A 21821-nucleotide genomic window follows, 5' to 3' on the forward strand; every position below is an offset into this window, starting at 1 on the left:
TTAGGCAGAGCCTCCTGGCATCTGGCTGACTGAACTCAGATCTAACCAGAAAATAACCTACTTTTCTGTAAAGAAGGTCCAGATAGGTCCCCAAGGCTGGTACAATCGGCCCCTCCACCCTACATGCGACTCATCTCAATGTATCCTATGGGATCTATTCTGTGTCTGGCTTTGTGTGGTGGTTAGGACAGGGCGGCTGGGCTCCCCGACCAGAGGCCCAGGCTACAGCCCTAGTGGCCTCTAGGGGGCGCCGCTGGGAAGCTTGTGGTTGGGCACCTCCAAGCTCAGTTGTGATGGGCGGGCTCCGACCCCTAAAGGCCCCAGGTTCCACTGGCTAGCTCCTGGCTGATTGCACCCAGAGTGGATCCGACTCAGAACGACACCCGCCTCCGATCCCACCATACCGGTATTGTGTTGCTCGCCGCTGCCTCATTTCTATCATCGCCCCAGGTAGAACCCTAAATCCTGGGCGGCCGGATGTCCATATGCCTGTCTGTTCATTTTGCGTGACCGTGGGTCGGTGCGCCCTACTCCTGCCTTGGCATGTGCAGAGTTAAGGCGGGAGGAGGTTTCCCCGAATCTGGGGAGGGGGGAGCGAGGGGCGGACCTGGTCCAGCCCCGCCCCACGCCGGAGCGGTGCGGGAGCCCCACCAGAGCCCAGCTTCAGCCCTAGCCAGAGCCAGCGTCAGCGGAGGCGGAACAGCGGACCCCGTGCCCTGGCGGCATCTGAGATCCAGCGGGTGAGTCCCGCGGGAGCCTCGCTCAGGGCAAGTGTGGGGCATGAAGCATGGAGCCTTAATTAAACCCACTAGCCAGACCCGCCCCCCACTCTCTTTTGAGTTGGAAGTTTGGGGCTAGGAGGCCGTCCTGTCAAATCCTGGGTCTGAGAGTGGAGACCCTCAGCATACGCATAGACACAGACACACACATAGCAAAAGGGGAGGCTAAGGATGTCCTGGGGGTGGGGGGGTGTCAGGAATCCAGCTGTTTATTCCTACAGGAAAAGCCCTGGACTCAGGGACCTACTAATCCTGTACTCAAGAGACTCTCCACACCAGCCCTCTAATACCTCCTCAGCGGGGAATCTGCGGGCATCGCCACACCCATGAGGATGGACTTCAAAGGGAGTGTGGAATCCCGGAGTCTATCCTCTTTGAGTCTGGCACATGAGACTGGCCTTTTGATGATATAAATGGTTGTACCTTGTAGAAGATCCTTCTTGTAAGGACTACAGGCTGAGGGACCCTGATGGCCCGACCCAGGTTGCTCAAGGCACACTAGATGCCAGTGTGCAGAGGGTGCAGAACTCTCTGGGAGCACCAAGATGAGACTTGTTGGGACAGGAAGGGCGTTAGGATGGAGAGCTGGGCTCTGTGTTCCCTTCCACTCGAAATTGATCAAGTTACTACTTGCTAGTTCTCAGGGTTGGGGTGGGAAGAATCGAGAAAGCCTTCTGGGTATCTAGAATCTATTCTTCCCACTCTAGAAGGACCTTCACCAGTAGAGCTCTAATCAAAGGGTGGGTCCTTTTGCAGGAGTGAGTGATTGGGGCCTGACCTGCCTTCAGCTACATGTTTTTCATCTGTTTCTTGACAGTGGCCCTGACCCTTTGTTTCCATCTCACCTCCAGGTGAAGGCGAGGTCCTTTGGACTGGATGGGCACACCCTTCCAGCCCTGACCAAATCGAGATGAGGCCTTATCGTGTCCCCCCAGTGAGGCCCACAGCCTGAGCAGATAGCATGGCCTGCCGCCGGCAGTGAGCGACATGGCTGCAGGAGGTGGCCGGGACTTCACTTGGCAGGTGTTCCCCCCCATGCCCACTTGCCGGGTATATGGCACGGTGGCACACCAGGATGGACACCTGCTGGTGTTGGGGGGCTGTGGCCGCGCTGGGTTACCTCTGGACACGGCTGAGACCCTGGACATGGCCTCACACACGTGGCTCACATTAGCACCCCTGCCCACCGCCCGGGCTGGTGCGGCTGCTGTGGTTCTGGGTAAGCAGGTGCTAGTGGTGGGTGGCGTGGATGAAGTCCAGAGCCCAGTAGCTGCTGTGGAGGCCTTCTTGGCTGATGAAGGCCGCTGGGAGCGCCGGGCCACCCTCCCTCAAGCAGCCATGGGTGTTGCAACTGTGGAGAGAGGTGAGTGGCTCAGAACGTCCCTGGGGCCCGACAAGCTTCCTTTCCTTTTCTCTTGACCGAGTCGTTATCACAGAGACAGGATAAGTAGCGCCTTAGACCTGGCTTTACCTCTTGTCTCTTCTCTTACTAGGCTTGCCTCTGCTTAACGTTAATTGCCTTTTCTGAGCTATAAAGTGGGGGTCAGAGCCCACAAGCACCCCCCCCAGAAAAATGGGAGACCCCAGCCTCTACCCTGTCCTGTTCTTTGTAACTAAGAGACAGTGGGGGGTGTGGCCTAATGACTCTCTCATAGTTATAAATAGTATGGAGGGGGGAGGGGAGCAAGGCCTTGGCTCCCAGCCCGGCAAGTGCTTAAGTGCTTAGCGCCCCCCCCCCCAGCATACACCAGGGATCCTGATGTGGACAAAGGCCAAGCCGACCTGGAGATGGTTGCCATGGAAGCCCCCAGCTGCCTGACAGATTGCCCCTGGCTGACTCTGAGCACCTCCCAGCAGGGTGTGGAGGTGCTGACAGGTGCCAGAGGCTGACAGCTGAGGCCAGCACCTCTGTCCTACAGGCCCAAGCTCATCTCCCAGCCCTAAGCCTTCGCCAAGTTGATCCCCAAAGTTCCCTTCCCAGACTGAGCTTCATGCCGAGCAAATCTCCTTATAGCCTCCACCACTGTCTTAAGCTAACCCTACCGCCTTAGGGGACCTGCCCCCTACACACACACACACACACACACACACACACACACACACACACACCTCCTTGTGGCCTCCAGGTCTGACCACCGGTCCCAGACTAGCCAGCTAAGATGCCAGATTTGGTTGCCATAGCGTCTCCAGGGAGACCGTGCTGGATTATAATTAGATCCGCTGCCTCGTGCTCTTCACTTGGAAGGGCCTAGGCCAAAGCTGGAATCCCAGCTCTCCTGGTTCCCACTTCCCATGGGCAACAAAGTTTTTGATAAACACGTGTGTCTCCTCACCCCCCTACTCGGGTCTGGCCACGGGAGCTGTCAGGGTGGGGCTCACCAGCCAGATGTGGTTGTACAGTCTGAACTACTCTTTTCTGTGCAGATGGTATGGTGTATGCTCTGGGGGGAATGGGTCCTGACACGGCCCCCCAGGCCCAGGTACTGGTATATGAACCCCGCCGGGACTGCTGGCTTTCGCTGCCCTCCATGCCCACACCCTGCTACGGGGCCTCCACTTTCCTGCACGGGAATAAGATCTATGTCCTGGGTGAGTAAGGGCCGAGGGATGTGGGGAAGGGTAATAGAGTCCAGAGGTTGTCTAGATTAGGGATCAATCTGTCTGAGATTTTAGGACCTGAGATATTTTGTCAGGGGTGATCCAGGCCTATTCTGAAGCCTCCTTGGTGGCCCAACTGGGGTTGGAAAAATCATATTCAGTGCTGAGGATTTACGTGGTCTCGTGGCTAATCCACGAGCAGGTGTGTACACAGCTGGATGTGGGAGTCTGGGAGGACAGGTCAGCAACCTTGTAAGGATGCCACCAAGCCCTTCGTCCCAGGTGCTTCAATTCCTTTGACAGGAGGCCGCCAGGGCAAGCTCCCAGTGACTGCTTTCGAAGCTTTTGATCTGGAGACCCGTACGTGGACCCGACACCCAAGCCTGCCCAGCCGCCGAGCGTTTGCTGGCTGTGCTATGGCTGAAGGCAGTGTCTTTAGCCTGGGGGGCCTGCAGCAGCCTGGGCCCCACAATTTCTACTCGCGCCCACACTTTGTCAACACTGTGGAGATGTTTGACTTGGAGCATGGTGAGCAGAGTCTGTTCTAGTCTCCCTGGGACAGAAAGGAGTGTGTGTGTGTGTGTGTGTGTGTGTGTGTGCATGTCTGTATGCACACACCTCTCACATCTTTTCTCTTTCAGGATCCTGGACTAAGCTGCCTCGCAGCCTGAGGATGAGGGATAAGAGGGCTGACTTTGTGGTTGGCTCCCTTGGGGGCAACATCGTGGCTATCGGGGGCCTTGGTAAGTGTCCATGGGGCTAAGAAAAAGGCGGTATAAAGCAGGAAAAAGTATCTCCTAGCATGACCACCTTCTCTAGACAACAGTGTCAGACTTTGTGAGTCCTTTGTCTATCTATAAATCAGAGAACTTGTGATTCACCTGGCTCAGCGCTCAGAGTGTCTGCCATGTCTGACTTGGGGACTCTAAGACATAGAAGTGGAACAGATGATCGAATGTGACCAAATAGTCAAAGCAGGAATAAATGAATGAATGAATGAATGAGTGAATAAACAAACATGGGCAATGAGACACAAAGCACTGCTAGGTAATGGAAGGGTAGTACTTACTAGGCCATTGTCCAGGAAAAGGAGCGAGGGGGTCTTCATCCCTTCACCATCACCTATCTGCACCCTCCAGGGAACCAGCCATGCCCTTTGGCGTCTGTGGAGAGCTTCAGTCTTGCACGGAGACGCTGGGAGGCACTGCCTGCCATGCCTACTGCCCGATGCTCCTGCTCCAGCCTACAGGCTGGGCCCCGACTCTTTGTGATTGGGGGTGTGGCCCAGGGCCCTAGTCAGGCTGTGGAGGCACTGTGTCTGCGTGATGGAGTCTGAAGACTTGGTTAGACCTGTCTACCAGAGCAGCTCAGTGTAGAAGCAGATCAGGCTCCCTTTGCTGCTGAGGGCACTCCCCATGGCTCTGCAGGATGAGGGAGGCACAGGAGAGGGAGCCTGAGTTACTGCCTTTAGGGCCTTGGGTTGGGGAGCCTTTGTCTTTAGCACAGGACACACATGCTCACACCAGTTTTTATCACCATCCACTCACGAACCATAGCTAGCTCCACCTATGCTATAGAAGTTACTAGGCCCTGTCAACTCTGACACATGAAGAACAGAGCATTGACCTCACAGTCTGCAGCTTAGGCCCTAAGAGCTGACCAGGCCCTCTCCAGAGGCCAGGCTGGAAAAGTCTGAGCTTCCAGCCTTCCTTGAGGGTTCCCGTGGACCCCAGGAGTATTCTGAGGACAGAAATCACAGAAGAAACCAAGGAGAGAATGTGGGAACTGCAAGGGAGGGGCAGGCGGCGGAGCTCTGGCCTTCCCATCTGTGCTGCTGCTTGTGTGGCCTGGGGCAGGTCATTTCACCTTTCTGTGCCTCAGTGTCCTCATCTGTAAATGGGGATCTCTGAAACTTTCCTGCCTGACCTACCTCACAGGGCTGTTGTGAGGACCCAGGGAGTTTTGATGTAGAAATAAAAATACTGCTCAAATCTGGTGTGTGGCTTCCGGAATAGACCCTCATATGTTCTTTCAAGCCTCAATTCTGTCAGGGTGAGAGTCCACGGGGAGCCTGGGAAACCTGATAACCACATCTAAAGTCACCTGGTGGTCTCAAGTCCACCGAAGCCTTAGCTTTGCCTTAATAAATGACAAAGGATGCCATCTGGGGACTTGATAGGATGACCAGAGGAGGACTTCCAAACACAACATTTCACAAGGTTAGGGTAACTTCCAGATCCAAGTCATACAGTGTCTCGTCAAAGCTTCTTCTTTTTGAGACAGGGTTTCTCTGTGTAGCCCTGGCTGTCCTGGAACTCACTCTGTAGGCCAGGCTGGCCTTGAACTCAGAAATCTGCCTGCCTCTGCCTCCCAGGTGCTGGGATTACAGGCGTGTGCCACCACCGCCCAGCCACCCTCAAAGCTTCTGCACACTCCACTTCAGGGTGCTGGCAGTCAGCTGGGCACTGGCTGGGGCAGTCTTGTCTCCTTGTGAGGCATCTCTTGGGCAGGACTGTGTAGCTGAACTGCCAAACCCTTCAAAGGCACCTGGCTCCTGGAGGAAGCTGCACCTGGCTCCTGGAGGAAGCTGCTAGCTCCCTGAAACTACACTGAGTGAGTACAAGAGGCTACAGTTACTGAGAAGTTATTGGGTCCCTAGAACCTAACTATGGTCATGGCGAGTTTTCTGGACTCTGAGGGCTTATCCTTTCTGACTTAGTGTCAGGGCTCCCTAGACAGCACCTCCCCATCCCAGCACACAGAAATCATACATACTCCATGGGAGTCAGACACAGGGCCTGCTAGTGAGCTCCTTCACAAGCCCCCCCCACACACACACACACAAAACATCTTGGACTGTGAGTACGAACAGCCTGATGTGTCAGCTGAACCTTTTTAATGCGTGGGACCAGTTTAGACACTCGGAAACTCCGGCGTGAAGGTAGTGCTGCAGCAACTTGGGCTTTGGGATCCCAGGGAGGCCAGGCAGTGTTTCAGTGACCGGCTCAAGGGGCCTTATTTTGGCGCTACCACAATGACCACCCCGGGATGGCTGGCAGAAGTTGTGTTGGTAGGTGGTGTCGGCATAGGGAGGCTGGACCTGCACAAACTGGACAAGGCGCTGGGGGAGCCTACTGAGTCCCGTGCCTGACCGGAAATCAGTCTGGTAGGATGATTCCAGAGGTGGCTGCTGGCTCAATTCCAGCTCGCAGGGCGCCCAGCGCAGGAAGGTGTGTCTCTTCCACAGGCGCTCCAGGTCTTTCCTTCTTCCAATTCCCTGCAGCAGGCAGTAGGGACCCTTCTCAACGGTATGGGCTCTTGGCCCACAGTCTTGGCATCCAGAATTTGCTTGGGCCCCAACTAATCCCAAATCTGCTTGATAATGCTGAGATTGTGCCTGGACTCCCTAAGTATCTGCATCCTTAGCAATGCTATCATCTTATCAGGAAGCCCCTGGATGACCCGCTGGGATAGTTGTTCAGTTGAGCAAACTAACCAAGAAAACCAAGGCACAGTTGCCTCTGTCTGGGGGATGAGGCTTTTAGCAGTGGAAAGGTTATGGGGAAATAGATGCTCTTCCGCTTATGTAAGAAATGGGCTCCCTGAAGGTCTCGGGTCTACCCTGCTGCCTGCTGCATCCTCTGCATCAGCCAAGGGACTCCTCCCCCTTCCTCCTTCCTCTCCGACTCACTTTGTCGAAGGAAGTGCGGTTGTCATGCTTGGAGAAGTAGTGTTGTCTGGCAGGCTCCTTGAAAGAAGATGAGAAGGAAGGTGAGGGCAGGGCGTGCTCACCTGCTCCTGCAGAGACTGCCTCGGGAGACACCACTTCTAAATGCTAAACTGCCAACACCCTGAAAGGGTAGAGACAAATCAAAGTGACATCTCACCCCCTCTCCCCCCCTTACCCAGAGGTTTTGGGGCCATGGGCGTGTCTGCCAGGGCACCCTGCCATCAGTGGGGGCTTTAAATCCAAGTTGCCTCAGACTAGGCTTCAAGCCCCTCCCCTCCACCCACCTTCACTGCCTAACAGCATAGCCATGCTCTGAGCCAGAAGTGATATCTGGAAATGACTACATCTGTCTCCATTTGAGGGTATCTACCCAAGCCCGGGCTCAACAGCCATACTTCACATCTTCATGTCAAAGTGTGGCAGGGCACCTCCAAACACACCACTGAGCTATGAATCACCCATTTTGCCTACAGCTCAGGCCGTGGCACCTGACAGCTAGATCCAAATACCTGAGTCTTCTCTGCTTTGTTTGTTTTTTTGTGACAGAGAATCTTAAAATGTAGTCCAACCTGGCTTGGAATCTACTATACAGCCCAGGTTGGACTTGAAGATCCTGGGATTACAGGCATGAGCCTCCATACCTGGCTTGTCCTAGTTAAAACCACCATCCTGAAGTACCAGAAAGTTCCCCACCTATATCTAGGCTTTCCGGATCCCACTTTCACTCTGCTGTCTTCTCAGAAGCCCAAAATTCCTTAAGACATAGATCAGATCACATCTCGTTTGCTAAAAATCTGCAAAAGCTGTTCATGTTTATAACAATCAAAACCATAATAGTGATCTGTGAGATCTACATGACACACACCCTCCCTCTGACTCTACCTTCCAGCCATGCTGAGTTCCTCTTTAAAGGCCAGTGACTGCTTCCTCAGACCTGAGTTTGTTGTCAGCCATGGCTGGGTTGTTGGTGTTAGCAATGGCTGACAACAAACTCAGATACAATGCAGGATGTGGGGTATCTCCGTCGTAGAGTGCTAGCACAGTTGGTCTGAGGCTATGGATTTTTAAGACTAGAAAAAAGAAAGATAGGAAGGAAGGAAGGAAAGAAGGAAGGAAGGAAGGAAGGAAGGAAGGAAGGAAGGAAGGAAGGAAGGAAGGAAGGAAAGGAGGGGCTGCAGCGAAGACTGGTGATGGGTCAGGTAAAATGACATCTGTGGCTTGCCTTTAGCAGTCTACCCTGTTGGCACTTCCTGTCTTAGACATGGTAGACCTGGTAGTAAGCTCCAGACAGTCTGATAGCTTGATGAAGAGAGGAAGCTGGCAAGACATCCTCTCTTTCCTTATAAAGAAGGTGACACATTTGGCACTAAACCCCCAGGACTTCAGAAACTAGGGTTTAGCTCAGTGGTAGAGAGTGGGTTTCACAAGTGTGTTTAGGGTGCCCACATGAGCGCGCACGTGTGCACACACACACACACACACACACACACCCCACACCAACTAATGATCAACCAACTGAAAAACAAGGTTATTTAGAAAAAATAGGAAAAATTCTCCAGAATTTAGGGCAGACAAAGGATTTTTAGACTTGACACTAAAATCAAAAGCCAAAAAATGCAAAAGTAAGTCAGCGGCAGTGGGTGGGCCACGCTGTAATCCCAGCATTTGAGAGGTGGCAACAAGATCAAGAGTTCAAAAATGCACTTTGCTACAGACCATGTTTGAGATCAACCTCAAATGAAATTTAAATGTTTTAGTTTAATTACACTAGACCTTTTAAGGCTTAAAAATGTTTTTGTTCTGGGTGACTAGATGACAGGAGAGATGGCTCAGTGGTTAGATGTGCTTACTGCCCTCGCAGAGAATCCGGGTCCAGGTCCCACAGCCACATCAGGTGGCTTACAACCACTTGCAACTCTAGGTCCAGGAGAGGAACACCTTTTGGCCTCTTCTATCCACTGCACACTTTTGGTGCACATAAAGTCATTCACACACACAAATACACATAAATAAATAAATGTTTAAAAAAATAAATCTTAAAAAAAAAAAAAGCCATGACGGCCATATGTAGAAGCCCAGCTTTTAGGAGGCCGAGGAGGGAGTTTTGTTACCAGTTCCAAGGCCAGCCTGGGCTACACAGGGAAACCCTGTCTCCCAAAAAGATTTTCCTATGAAAATCCATAAGAAGATGAAATGAAAGCTACAGAGTAGGGGGATATACTTGCAAACCACCTATTTAACAAGGAACTAGAATCTAGATGATATTTTAAAAAAATAATTTTGCAATAGTAAAGCAAACACCGAATAAGTGAATAGGCCAACAGCATGAGGATATTTCACAATAAAAGAATATACAGATGGCACCTAACAGGAAAAGATGCCTGACATCCTTAACTGCTGGAGCAATGTATATCAAAGTGACAACGACATCTCATCCCCCCACATGTCAGAATGGCTAAAAGTAGAGACGTCAAGAGTTAGTGAAGAATCAGGGAGGCTGGATCATTCATGCCCCGCTAGTGGGCATGTAAAATGGCAAGGCTACAATGGAGAACAGCTTGGCAGTCCCTTGAAAAGCTAAACATGCAACTACCATATGATCCAGCAACTGAGCTTCTGGGCGTCTATCCCAGAGAAAAGAAAACTTATGCTCACCCAGAGATCTGCACAAATGCTCCCAGCAGCTTTATTTATAAGAGCCAAGATTGGAATCAGCTCAGATACCCTTTAATAAAGAGAATGCTCAAACCACCCGATCCATACAAACCATAGAACACTACTTAGTGATGAAGAGACAGACTATTTATAGTCACGACAACTTGGATGACTCTCCAGGAAATTACACAGCGCCAAGAACCAAGCTCCAGGGTTGTACACTGTATTATTACACTTTTGTGGAGTTTTCCCCTTTAAGCCATTGATTTGTTGACAGAGTTTCACACTGCAGCCCAGACTGTCTGTCCTTGGCTCACTGTGTAGCTTAGGCTAGCCTGACACTTGTAGTTGACCTACCTCAACTTTGCAAGTGCTGAGGCTATTATAGTGGTGGGCCATAGGCCTGGGTCATTTTTTTTTTTTTTTTGAGGCAAGGTCTCCCTGTGTAGGCCTGAGGATCTAAGGTCCACCCCAGAACCCACATACCAAGCTGGGTAGGGTCCTGTAGTGGTGTGCCGTTGTAACTTCAGGGCTCAGGTGTAGAGACAGGAAGCTCCCTGGGGACTCTAGCCAGCTTAGCTGAATTAGCAAACCCCAGGGCAGTAAGAAAGCTTGTTCTCTCAAGGTGTCCTGAGGAACAGCACTCGCGACTGACCTCTGACCTCCGTAAATGTATGCACATATGTACACAAATAGATGCCCAAGAAAAAAAATTAAAATCTGGAGATCTCGAACAAGTTCTGACTGACCTCCAAGTTCCCCTATGTCTTCTCAGCTGCGGAGTCACACGCAGCCAAGAATGAAGGCCTCTGTTGTTGGAGGCAGCCCTGATTCTGGAAACTCATTCTCCACAGTGGCAGGATAATCTATCGACTCCCACTCACTCCAGTTTCACTCTCTCACAACTGTGGGAGCCTGGTGAGAAGGAGTTGTTTCCTCACCCGCCCGGGCAGTTCTGGGTATCCTTGCCCTCGGGAAGAAGTGTTAGCTGCTTCTTAGTCTCTCAGCCTTTTAGGGCTTCTTTTCTGTTGAGGTAACTGAGCAGGGGGTCTAGAGACGTGATTCTCAACTAAGAGGCCTTGGAAAAGGAGAAAAACAGGTTCCTTTGGGAAGAGGCAGGATTTCCATGTGAGCGAGGTTCTGAGGAAGCTGGGTGATCTCAAGTCAGTCGGGTGCTGAGGGAGGAGCCTCTATGTTACATGGAGCCATGGGGAACAACTGGGACATAATATGAAGCACTGTGACGAGAGTCTGTGACGCTTCTTGTCTGCCTTTAGGAACCAACACGGATATTGCAGTTCCCAAGGGTCAGGCAGATAAAGGCGAGAGTAAACCCATATGGTTCAGAAGGAAGATAAAAATGGGGGGGAGGGGAATGTTCTCTAAACCAGAGGAAAGTATTGCCATGTCTCAGAAAGGCTCTTAAACAATAGAGCCCAGCCAGCTGAGCTGCTCCTCCCAGCCAGTAAGAAGTAAAAGATGCACCTTTCCTGGGCAGCTCTATTAATTAAGAGAGGCTTAGCCTGAGAAAGAACCATGAGACTTGACATTTATTCAAGCCAAGTGCAATACATACAGACCATGCTGTTTGATGCATTTGATAATGCTAGAAAATGTCTCAAGTCTTCATTTTGATCAGCGGCCAAAACATGTGTCCTCTATGTCTGTCCCTGAGAGGTAGGATATTTGCTCTCTGGAAGGCAAACCGTCTGAGGGCTACTGTAAAAATCCAGCAGGAAGGTTCTGGATTGCTTCTGTCCCTGAGCTACTGTCTCTGTCTCTTATTCTCTCCCCAGTCCCTCTTTTTCTCTGTCTCTGGTTTAGGAATAGATGACATAGCACGGCAATGTCTGAACTCCTGACCTTCCTGACTTCACCTCCCAGCTGCTGGGATTGCAGGCATGTGCCACCACACCTGGCTTCATCACACTTACAAAAGGAAGAGGGAGGCCGCTGGTGAGCAGTCTGGAGCTGCTTTGGGGCCTGGTTTTGTAAGCATCGCCAATTCGTCCTTCCAACTGGAAATGCTAAGACTGCTAAGAAATATGGCAGCCTCCAAGACCCTGCTGTCAGCCTGAGAAAGCAATTCCTGAAAATCCAGATGGCAGATCTAGGCAGCCCTGGCAGTAGGCTGGGAAGCAAGAAGCTGCGGTGGGCGGGTGGAGCGTGCTGCTCTGGGATTCCCTCCTCCCTGTCCTTGGTTGGAAGGCAAATTGAATACAGACACCACTGTGACCCTTGCAATGCCCTGGGAGGAGACAGAGGAAAATAAACAGGAAAATGTTTCTTCTCCCCTTCTGCTCCTGGCTATGACTCTCCTCTCTGGAGCACTGACTCTTCTGCAGGCTCTCCTCCTCCATGCCTGTCTTTCTTTAGCTGGTTGCTGCCCTGTCCCTTCAGGCAATTCTGGGATAGCAGTGCAGGCCGTTTGCCAGACTGTTTGTTCAGTTTTGTTTGGAGGCAGCATCTCCTGTATACTCAAACACTCTGTAAAAGCGAGGAAAACTTTGACTCTAGGATCCTCCTGTGTGCTGGGATTATAGGAACGTGCCATGTTTATTTAGTGCTCTGGACCAAACCATGGCTTCAGCCTTGCTAGGCAGACACTCTATCAACTGAGCTACACCCCTAGTCTGTTAGTTTGATACAGCGTCTTGCTATATAGCTCTGACTGGCCTAAAGTTTGCTAAATACTCCAGATTGGCTTTGAATTCTTTTGCCTCTTAAGCACTAAGGTTACAAGGCATGTACAACCAAAGCCTGACACTAGGATGTTAAACAGCAAGACCACCTGGATGTTATGACTCATGGCTCTAATCCTAGAACCTGAGAAGTTGGAGCAGGAGGATTATTTTGTGTTCAAGGCCAGCCTGGGCTACAGAATGAGACCTTGTTTCAAATCTTATCCTCCCTCCAAAACAAACGAAAATTTGTGATATGTCTTTTCCTGAGGCCTCCATACTTACTGTTTTGTAAGCAAATACTCCTGGGTTTTCCTATTTTGCATATGATTTTTAATACCGTGACTCTGACAGGGATACACATTTCAGCTTCTCTTTGTCTGCAGGCATGAAAATGGTGGTGGACTGCTCTTGAATCCTGGTTCTGTTATTCTAAGCCACCTATCCGCCCAGCCCTTCCCAGTCCTCCCTAGCCTAGTATGTGGGCTAATACCAGCCACCACCTGCCAGCTAAGAGGAGGCTTCCTGCTTGTCCCCAAGAAATAGGATGGCGAGGACGGCCATGGAGTTTTGTGGCCTCAAAGAACGGAAATAAAGATAAGCTCAGCAAAATGCAAGGCTTTCTTCCTCCGTTCTAAAGGCGGCTCGGGTCTCCATTGCTGCCCGCCGCCCTTTGGCTTGGAACCTTCTCCCACTCAGAAAGGGCCTACTCCTCTCTAGCATTTTGGTAGAGATCTAGTATTTCAGGCCCAAGATCCCAATCCTGCTATCCCAGGGTTAGACTGTCCCAAGGTCTGTCAGTCTGTCTCTGCAAGGGCTGAGGTGGTGATCTTGGGGGCCTGCATCTTCAGAATCACCCTTCCCTTCATAGTGCCCTCAGGGATGCCTTGTACCTCACATCTCCGTAGGAACACTGCTGGAGGCGGGGGCTTGGCAGCAAGACGGTATTCCCCTGCGCTTTCGCTCTTGACTTGACCTCGGTAGTGCCCGTAGAAGCCACTGTTGTGCTATAATGAGGCAGGTGGGAATTATGGTAAAGCCCTCTTAAATCCTTACCCCGGCTGCCCAGAAACCAAACTCCTCAAGATTCGGACAGAATAGAATTGAAGAGGAACAATACTCCAGGACAGGAGCCAGCACAGAGTTGTCCCCTTCTTTCATTGGACAAGTGGCCTCAATATGTTGACCTTTCTAGGCTGTGTGTGGAGGGGAAAGGGCATCGTGTAGTCATCCTTCTGTAGGCTACTGTTCAGTGGGTGCTGTGACCCTGGGATCTGAGAATAAGTCCCCTTTGCTCCTCTCCTCACAATATTAATACTGGGTCAAAAGTCCCTGGGAACCAAGCAGCCAATGGACATTTCTTTTGAACAGAGTGGCAAGGCTGTGGACATTCATTTACCATCCACTCTGCTATTTTGGGGCAAAAAATGGACACTTCTGGGCTTGGGACCTTCAAGACAGGAGCTTTCCCCAAAGAGGCTATAACCAGTAAAGAACCTAAGTCAGAGAAAGGTACTGGCAAAAACAAAACAAAACAAAACAGAGATAAAAGCTGGGAGGTGGCTTGCTCTTGGGAGGCACACACCGTTCATCCCAGCACTTGAGAGGCAGAGGCAGGCGGATCTCTGTGTTCCAGGCTAGCCTGGTCTACAGAGTGAGTTCCAGGACAGCCATGGCTACACAGAGAAATTCTATCTTGAAAAAATAAAAAACAAGCCAAACAAACAGACAAACAAAAATCCAGAAATAAATACTTGTCAGCCAGGCATGGTGACTCATGCGTGTAATATAAGCAGTTTGGCAGCTGAGGTGGGGGTGGGGATACTGTGAATTCAAGGCTATACTGGGCTACATCGAGAGCTCGTTAGGCCAGCATGAGCTACAGTGCCAGATTGTCTCAAAGAAAAAAAAGATGAAGAGGAAAGAGACCCACTGGAAGTAAGAAGGGGCTCAGGAATCCTCACGTGGGAAAAAAGAGGTTAACAGAGAACAAAATGACCAAATACATTTATGTGCATGTATGAAATGATCAAAGGATAATGAGAGAGGACTGGAGATATGGCTCAGCAGTTTAAAGCACCGTTTGCTTTTCCAGAGGACCCCAGCTTCATTCCTAGCATCCAAATGGCAGCTCACAACCATCTATACTTATAGTTCTAAGAAATCTGATATCAGCTTGTCTGGCTCCCTTGGGCACACATGGTGCCCAGACATACGTAGACAAAACACTCATATGTGTAAAATGATGAAATACACTTTAAAAAAGTTCCTATGGAAGGGCTGTTCTGTGCAGATATCAATAGGCAGATAATCACATCAGGTAACTCCGATGGCCCAGTCCTCCTGTAGTGAGTCCCCTTGAAGATCAAAGGCCTAAGCAGAGGGAGTGGCTGGAGGCTGGCCTTCAGCCACAAGAGCAGACTCCCTGACATCTCCTTCCACCTCAGGGATGATTTGCACCACAGCTGAGCTTCCTGTCCCTGTGCTGTTTGTAGACCTCCCTCCCCCCTTTACTCGGTTTAATTTAACAGTCTCTTAATTCAATAGCATTCACTGTGCTCCAGGCACAGGGATGGGCCCGGAAAAGACACAAATCCATAAACAATAATTTCCTGATGTTCCCAAACTAGACAGTACTTAGTCCCTAAGTTTGACAGAGCCTGGGAGGACCAGAGAACACCTGGATGCTAGGAATCTAAGAGATTCAACCGGTTAGCAGGAGGGCGGGAGGCAGTGCAGCCTTCGGAGGTATTGGGGGGACAGCTAAGCCCTCTGCCTGGCTATGGGATGGTACCTCTCTTCATCCTCATGACTCCCAGAGATGTCATGCTAGCCAGCGGGTCAGGATTAACTCTTACCCAGGAGCCTATTAAAGCACCTTGCATCTTTCCACGAAGGGAGCCAAATCGGCAGGCGACCTTCTCTTGTCCTTTTAAAGCTACATCTATCTGAGGAGAGAGAATCTCTGGAGGTCAGCTGTTTGTTGCTTAGTAACACAGGGAGGCTGTGACTGCACAATGCTGCTGATGGGGCAGCACCCAGCCTGGCGCCCTTTTGTCCTTGCTTCTCTGATTCTTCTGTATGAGAGACCTCCAGGTCCTGTCATTATCGACTTCGGAGAGCCTTTGTACAAACGTGCAGAGTTCCACAGCAGAGTCTGATGAGCTGCCAATGAAATATTAAAGACCACGTTAGAGCTGAACACGGTGTCTTAAAAACTCTGTAATGATATTGCTAGGGGCATAAATTTAGAAAGCATTCTATGGATTCAGGAGAAATGTCACAGGATGGTTTGCTCTTAGGAAAAATTACCCTCAAGCCCTGCCTGCTTAATGCAGTGCTTTGTTTGACCAGGAATGCCAATTTGTACTGGAGAATGATAAAAGGGATTACCTGGAGAAGAAAATGGACATGGTCCAGTTCTGAGCAACTTTGGGTCAATCATACACAGACACGAGCCATTTGCCCCTTTCTTTTTACCAAAAGAAGCTGGAACTGTTTTGATGGAAGCTCAGCTCCAGGGTCAGGGAGGGGAAAAAAACTGGGTAAAATAGAAAGACAGAGAAACTGCCGGGTGGCGGTGGCGCATGCCTGTAATCCCAGCACTCTGGGAGGCAGAGGCAGGAGGATTTCTGAGTTTGAGGCCAGCCTGGTCTACATGTAGAGTGAGTTCCAGGACAGCCAAGGCTATACAGAGAAACCCTGTCTCAAAAAAACCAACTCCAAACACACACACACACACACAAAAGAAAAAAAGAAAAAGAAAAAGAAAGGCAGAGAAAAAATAAGATTTTGTTTTATGTGTATGAGTAGTTGTCTCTCTGTGTGTGTGTGTGTGTGTGTGTGTGTGTGTGTGTGTGTGTGTGTGTGAGTGCCACATGGGTGCAGTATCCATAGCCACCAGAAGAGGGTGATGAATTCTCCCGGGACTGGAATGGAGAGTTGCGGGGCTGCCATGTGGATGCTGGGAACTGGACGTGGGTCCTCAGGAAAAGCAGTCAGTGTTCTTAACTGCTGAGCCAACTCTCCAGGTTCAAATTAAAAGAAAAAAAAAGAAAAGCAAACAAACTTTGATAACAGAAAATAGACCCTGCCGGTGTTTCTAGCAGGAAGTCTGTCCCAGTGTAACTGGCCATACACATGGACACATCACTATAAAAGGATTCATTGTCGCAGCTGGACACATTTACCATCCTTTCCTGGAAATCCTTGAAGCCTGAAATGTTTCAGGACTGTTTTCTGATCTTGGCATAGTTCTAGTTACTTTCTTGTCACTTCTATAAAATATGCTGACAGAAGAGAGAAGGGGCCTATTGTGACCCCCACTTCAGCCCAACTAGCAAGCCACAGCAGGAGTTTGAGGCCACTGATGATTCTGCATCCAGACAACAAGCAGAAACTAGGGCTGGAGAGATGGCTCTGTGGTCGAGACTGGCTGCTCTTACAGAGGAACCACATGGGACTCCCAACCATCTGTAACTACAGCCCTGGGCAACCTGATGCCCAGCCTCCGTAGGCTGTGCATGCCCGCGGTACACAGACATACAGTGAGGCACTTCTACACATAAAATAAAAATGAAATGTCAAAAAGAATTTAAGAATCAGAAAGAGCACTGGCGTGAATGGTTTCAGTGGGTAAAGGTGCTCGTGTCCTAGTCTGAAGACCAGAGTCCAATCCCAGGGACTGGTTTGGTGGAAGAAAAGAATCAGCTCTTGTGGGTTGTCCTCTAATCTCCACAGAGCAGTGTGCACAGCTCCCTACCTGACAGACACTAAATAAGCAGTTGTTGAGAGAGAGAGAGAGAGAGAGAGAGAGAGAGAGAGAGAGAGAGAGAGAGAGCAAAACAGGAGGAAGAGAGAAGGTAGCAATGAATTGTGTGCTCATTTGATTTCCCTCTTTTTATACTGTCTAGGATATCAGCCAGGGAACAATGCCATCTACAGTGTACAGGTCTTCCCACCTCAACACCTAATCAAGATAATCCCTACAGGCCTGGCCAGAGTCTCAAGCCCTAGGTAATTAATTCTAGGTCTCATGGGATTGACAGCTGACATTAACTATCCTAAAGCTATTACCAGAAATCTTAAGTCAGGGGGAACATTTGTAATTCCACACGTGGGAAGCTAATCAAAGGTTTAAAGCCAATCTTGACTCCAAAGTGAATTTGAGGCTAGCCTAGTCTACACAGTGAATGTCAGGCTAGCTCTGGCTACACAGTAAGATGTTGTCTTAAACAATGCCACATATTATGGGCTGACAAAAAAAAGTGGGATGAAAATATAAAACATGGATAAAAGTGATAATAAATTCAGGATAGAAGTCACTTGGGGTAGAAAGAGGAATGGTGTTAAGGGAGGAGGAGGACTTCAATTCTTCAATTTATTCTTTCTTTTTGAGATAGAATCTCATGTAGCCTAGGCTGGCACTGAACTGGCTTTGTAGCTGAGGATGGCCTTAGCTTTTTGATTCCCTTGTTTTACCTCCCAGGTCCTGGAATTTCAGACATGTCTAAAATGACCTAGTAAGACTTGTGATGATCTTATAATTTTACCGTCATCATCACCATCATCACCATCTGTGACACTGAGAATCAAATACGGGCCTCACTGTATTCTAGGCAAGCTTTCTACTACTAAACTACTAAAGCACCCTTTTGTTGTTATTCCTGACCACTACACTAAAAGACTTAGGCTGGCCTTGAACTTGGGAGTCTTGAAATTATGATGCCTGGAGCCACCAGACCACCTTTTTCTTTTTTGTTTTGTTTTTTTGGATTTGGCTTTTTTGAGACAGGGTTTCTCTGTGTAGCCCTGTCTGTCCTGGAACTCACTCTGTAGACCAAACCTGTCTTGAATTCATAGAGATCCACCAGCTTCTGCCTTCCGAGTGCTGGGACTAAAAGCGTGTGTTACTACCACCCCGCTCTTGTTTTGTTTAATTTTTTGGTTTTTTTAGTTTCTCACTCTGTAACCCAGATTGGTTTGGAAGTCACAGAAAAATACTATTGCTTCTGCATCCAAGTCCTGAGACTCAAGGTGTGAGAAACTGGGTCCGACTATTGTTTCTTTTTTCTTCTTTTTTTGAGACAGAGTTTTTCCACTCTGTATTCCAGACTTCCCAGAGACTGACTGTGTAGCCCAGGCTGGTCTCCAATTCCTGATCCACCCACGCGTCTCTAGGACTGCAGGTCTCACCATTCTTGGCTAATTTATCTTTTGCTGTACCAGTGATAGAACCCAGGGCCTTCCATATGTTGCATATGCTTTCTAGGGTTGAGCTCCATACCCCAGACTAGTTTGTGGGTTTTTTCTTGTATTTTGAGATAGAATCTCACTCTGTAGTCCCGGATAAGCTAGAACCCCTTGTATAGGCCAGGATGGCTTTGAACATGGAACCTTCTTCTTACCTACTCATGTGCTGGAATTTCAGGCATGTGCTACCATACATGGCTTTGACACAGGGTCTCAAGTATTCCAGTCTGGCCTCAAACTCACTCTGTAGCTAAAAAGACCTTAAACTTCTGATTTTCTTGCTTCTACCCACCCAGGGTGCTGAGATTCCAGATGTACACCATAACTGTCACCATGGTTTTGTTACTATAGAGTGCACACTTTTTAGAATTTTACATAAATAGAATCATATAATATGTACTCTTTTGTGTCTGATTTCTACTTAGCATAAATATTTGAGGTTTATAATAATCGTTCCATCATTTTTATTACTTTGTTGTTGATGGTGCCTTTTTCTGTTTTTGTTTTGTTTTTTGAGACAGTGTTTCTCTGTGTTGTCCTGGCTGTCTTGGAACTCACTCCGTAGACCAGGCTGTCCTCGAACACAGAGATCGCCAGCCTCTGCCTCCAGAGTGCTGAAATGAATGGTGTGTGAGCACTTCCCAGCTTTAAATTTTTTTTTGCTTGTTTTTTTTTTTTTTTTTTTTGTTTTTTGTTTTTTGTTTTTTGGATTTGGTTTTTTCGAGACAGGGTTTCTCTGTATAGCCCTGGCTGTCCTGGAGCTCACTCTATAGACCAGGCTGGCCTCGAACTCAGAGATCTGCCTGCCTCTGCCTCCCAGAGTGCTAGGATTACAGGCGTGCGCCACCACTGCCCGGCAGCTTTAAATTTTTTTAATCTTATTTTTGGTTTTTGTTGTTTTTGCCCTTGTGTGTGTGAGTTCATGCCCATGCCCACTGCACACACGTTGAAGTCAGAGTACCACGTTCAAGGGTCTCAGAACTTATTTCCATCTTTGTGGGTCCTGAGGATCAAAGCCAGGTCTGTGGTCTTGGTGGCAAAGGCCTTTACTCGCTAAGCCTCGTGCTGGCCCTTGGGCTCCCCGGGTCTGGATCTAGCAAATCTCTTCACTTGGCTCCAGATGCTCGGGATACTCTGATACATCCAGAAAATGGTGACCTCCAAGGCTTATGCTTAGCCATATCCTGATCTTTGGCGCCCTGGCCCATCCTACCTGCAGCCCTCACAGGCAGCATTGGGCATCCCTGAGGGTCTCCATTTTTCAGGTGAGAAGTGGGGTGGGGCCCAAGAGGCCCTGTGCTGACCAGCCAGACCTGAGGGCTCAGGCTGGTGGGGCCTGCGGGCTGCCTGTGGCTTAAGGCGCTCTGCGCTGCAGGAAGCTGACCGTTAAAACCGTTAGGGCCGTTAAGATCAGTAAACTGCTAAAAAGCCTCTGGCCTCGTGTGGCAGGGGGCGGAGCCAAGGATCAGCATTCTCATTGGTGAGCGCAGTCCGGGGGCGGAGCCTCACCTTAGCGTGCTTTCACTGGCGCCCAGGAAGTTGCTGGAAGGTGTGCGTTGGGTGCTGCGTGTGGTGCGTGTGGCGGTGAGAACACGAGGGGCGTGGGTCACGGGGGTGTAGGTCACGAGGGCGTGAGTCACGAGGGTCGTAGGTCACAGGGGTATGGGTCACGGGGGGCGCGGGTGACAGGGGCGTGGGTCATGGGGGTGTAGGTCACAGGGGCGTGAGTCACGAGGGTCGTAGGTCACGGGGGTATGGGTCGCGGGCGGGGGGGGGGGGTCACGGCGTCGGGGGTCACAAGGGGTGGGGGGGTCACGGGGACGTGGGTCACGCTGCCTGGCCTGAGGCTCTCGTTTCCTCACAGGGCCGAGCTTCTCACAGACTCTGTCAGAGTCTCACAGGGCCGGAGCTTCCAGGGAGCCGAGTCTAGCCTTGGGAATCAGTGAGAGGGGGAATCAGAGGCCAACTGGAAATTCGTTTTTATTGTTATGAACAAACAGAAATAAAAAGGAAAAAGCCATCTGGGAAACACATAGGAATGATTATCCTGGAGCTTCGGGGACCTCTGACAACATTATTTTAGCCAGGCAGCAGTGGTGGCGCACGCCTTTGATTCCAGCACTCGGGAGACAGAGGCAGGCAGATCTCTGAGTCTGAGGCCAGCCTGGTCTACAAAGAGAGTTCTAGGATACCCAGGGCTACAAGGTAAAATCCTGTCTCAAAAACAAAAACCACAACAAAACAAAAACAATAATTTTGGGGGTTTTGGGGTTCTTTTTTTTTTTTAACTATACTAATTTACAGGGAGGGAGTTTTGTGAAGGTCAGAGGATAGTTTTCAAGAATTGGTTCTGATCTTCTGCCCATGTGGATCTCGGAGATCAAACTTGAATAGTCAGGGTTGCTAGCAAGCATTTTTACCCACGTTTAGTCCATGGAGAAAGCTTCTTGGCCAGACAATATGAGAGTGAACAATTCCTTTTGGCAAAGAATCACCTGGCAATTAGGTGGAAGGGGACCAGAAGTCCCCTGGACTAGACGAAGGCCCTGCACTCCTGAGGACTTCCACGGTGTTGTCCTATATCCACCAAGCCATGCTCACTAATCTCACATCCAGTCTGAAAAAAAAGAAGTCCAGAAATAAACAGTGTATGATGGGCCAGAGTGGGAAGCACTGTGACTCCCAGGGCCACCCTCTCTTCACATGCATTCTTCCTTCATTCTTCTAGCCAGTGCCCTTCCTGTGGCTCTGCTTTTCTTCTTTCCTGCTTCCTTTAATAAAGATGAGTTGATAAATGAAGAGGGAACCCTGCACTTGAAAGTTTCAAGTGTGTGCATTTAAAGTGTCATTTACCTTGATGGATAGGATATTGGAATGACCTATCTGGCCATTAGTCTGTGTCTGGTAGAATCATCAAGAAGAAAGCTTTGGCTGGTAGGATCTGTATTCTCTGGAAAGTTAAAAGCTCATTCATTTAATAGGAGACAAAAACCTAGCTTGGGCTGAGGACGTTAGCCCAATGTGGTCCTTAGACATAGTTAAGAGAACAGTAAGACTAAACTCTCCTCCCCTTTGGAGACAGCCCATGACCAAGGCAACTCTTAGTATAAGGACAACATTTCAGTG

At 49.7% G+C, this 21821-nt stretch overlaps 2 protein-coding genes across 2 annotated transcripts; one reads left to right on the forward strand and one right to left on the reverse strand.

Annotated features, from left to right (window-relative positions):
• The first annotated feature begins 304 nt into the window (after positions 1 to 304).
• Klhdc8b (kelch domain containing 8B) lies at positions 305 to 5368 on the forward strand. Its single transcript, XM_052187272.1, has 6 exons — positions 305 to 740; positions 1631 to 2142; positions 3204 to 3368; positions 3681 to 3905; positions 4019 to 4120; positions 4517 to 5368. Exons 2-6 carry the CDS (start codon positions 1767 to 1769, stop codon positions 4711 to 4713), a joined length of 1065 nt encoding a protein of 354 aa, XP_052043232.1. The 5' UTR covers positions 305 to 740; positions 1631 to 1766; the 3' UTR covers positions 4714 to 5368.
• Positions 5369 to 6258: 890 nt separating this feature from the next.
• C7H3orf84 (chromosome 7 C3orf84 homolog) lies at positions 6259 to 15328 on the reverse strand. The gene is made up of 4 exons (XM_052186831.1): positions 15302 to 15328; positions 13337 to 13450; positions 7069 to 7125; positions 6259 to 6675 (listed from the first exon to the last, which is right to left on the reverse strand). The coding sequence occupies exons 1-4, from the start codon at positions 15326 to 15328 to the stop codon at positions 6259 to 6261; spliced, it is 615 nt and encodes a 204-aa protein (XP_052042791.1).
• Positions 15329 to 21821: the final 6493 nt, after the last annotated feature.

The sequence above is a fragment of the Apodemus sylvaticus genome, chromosome 7, assembly GCF_947179515.1.
Source record: "Apodemus sylvaticus chromosome 7, mApoSyl1.1, whole genome shotgun sequence".
Classification (NCBI taxonomy): domain Eukaryota; kingdom Metazoa; phylum Chordata; class Mammalia; order Rodentia; family Muridae; genus Apodemus; species Apodemus sylvaticus.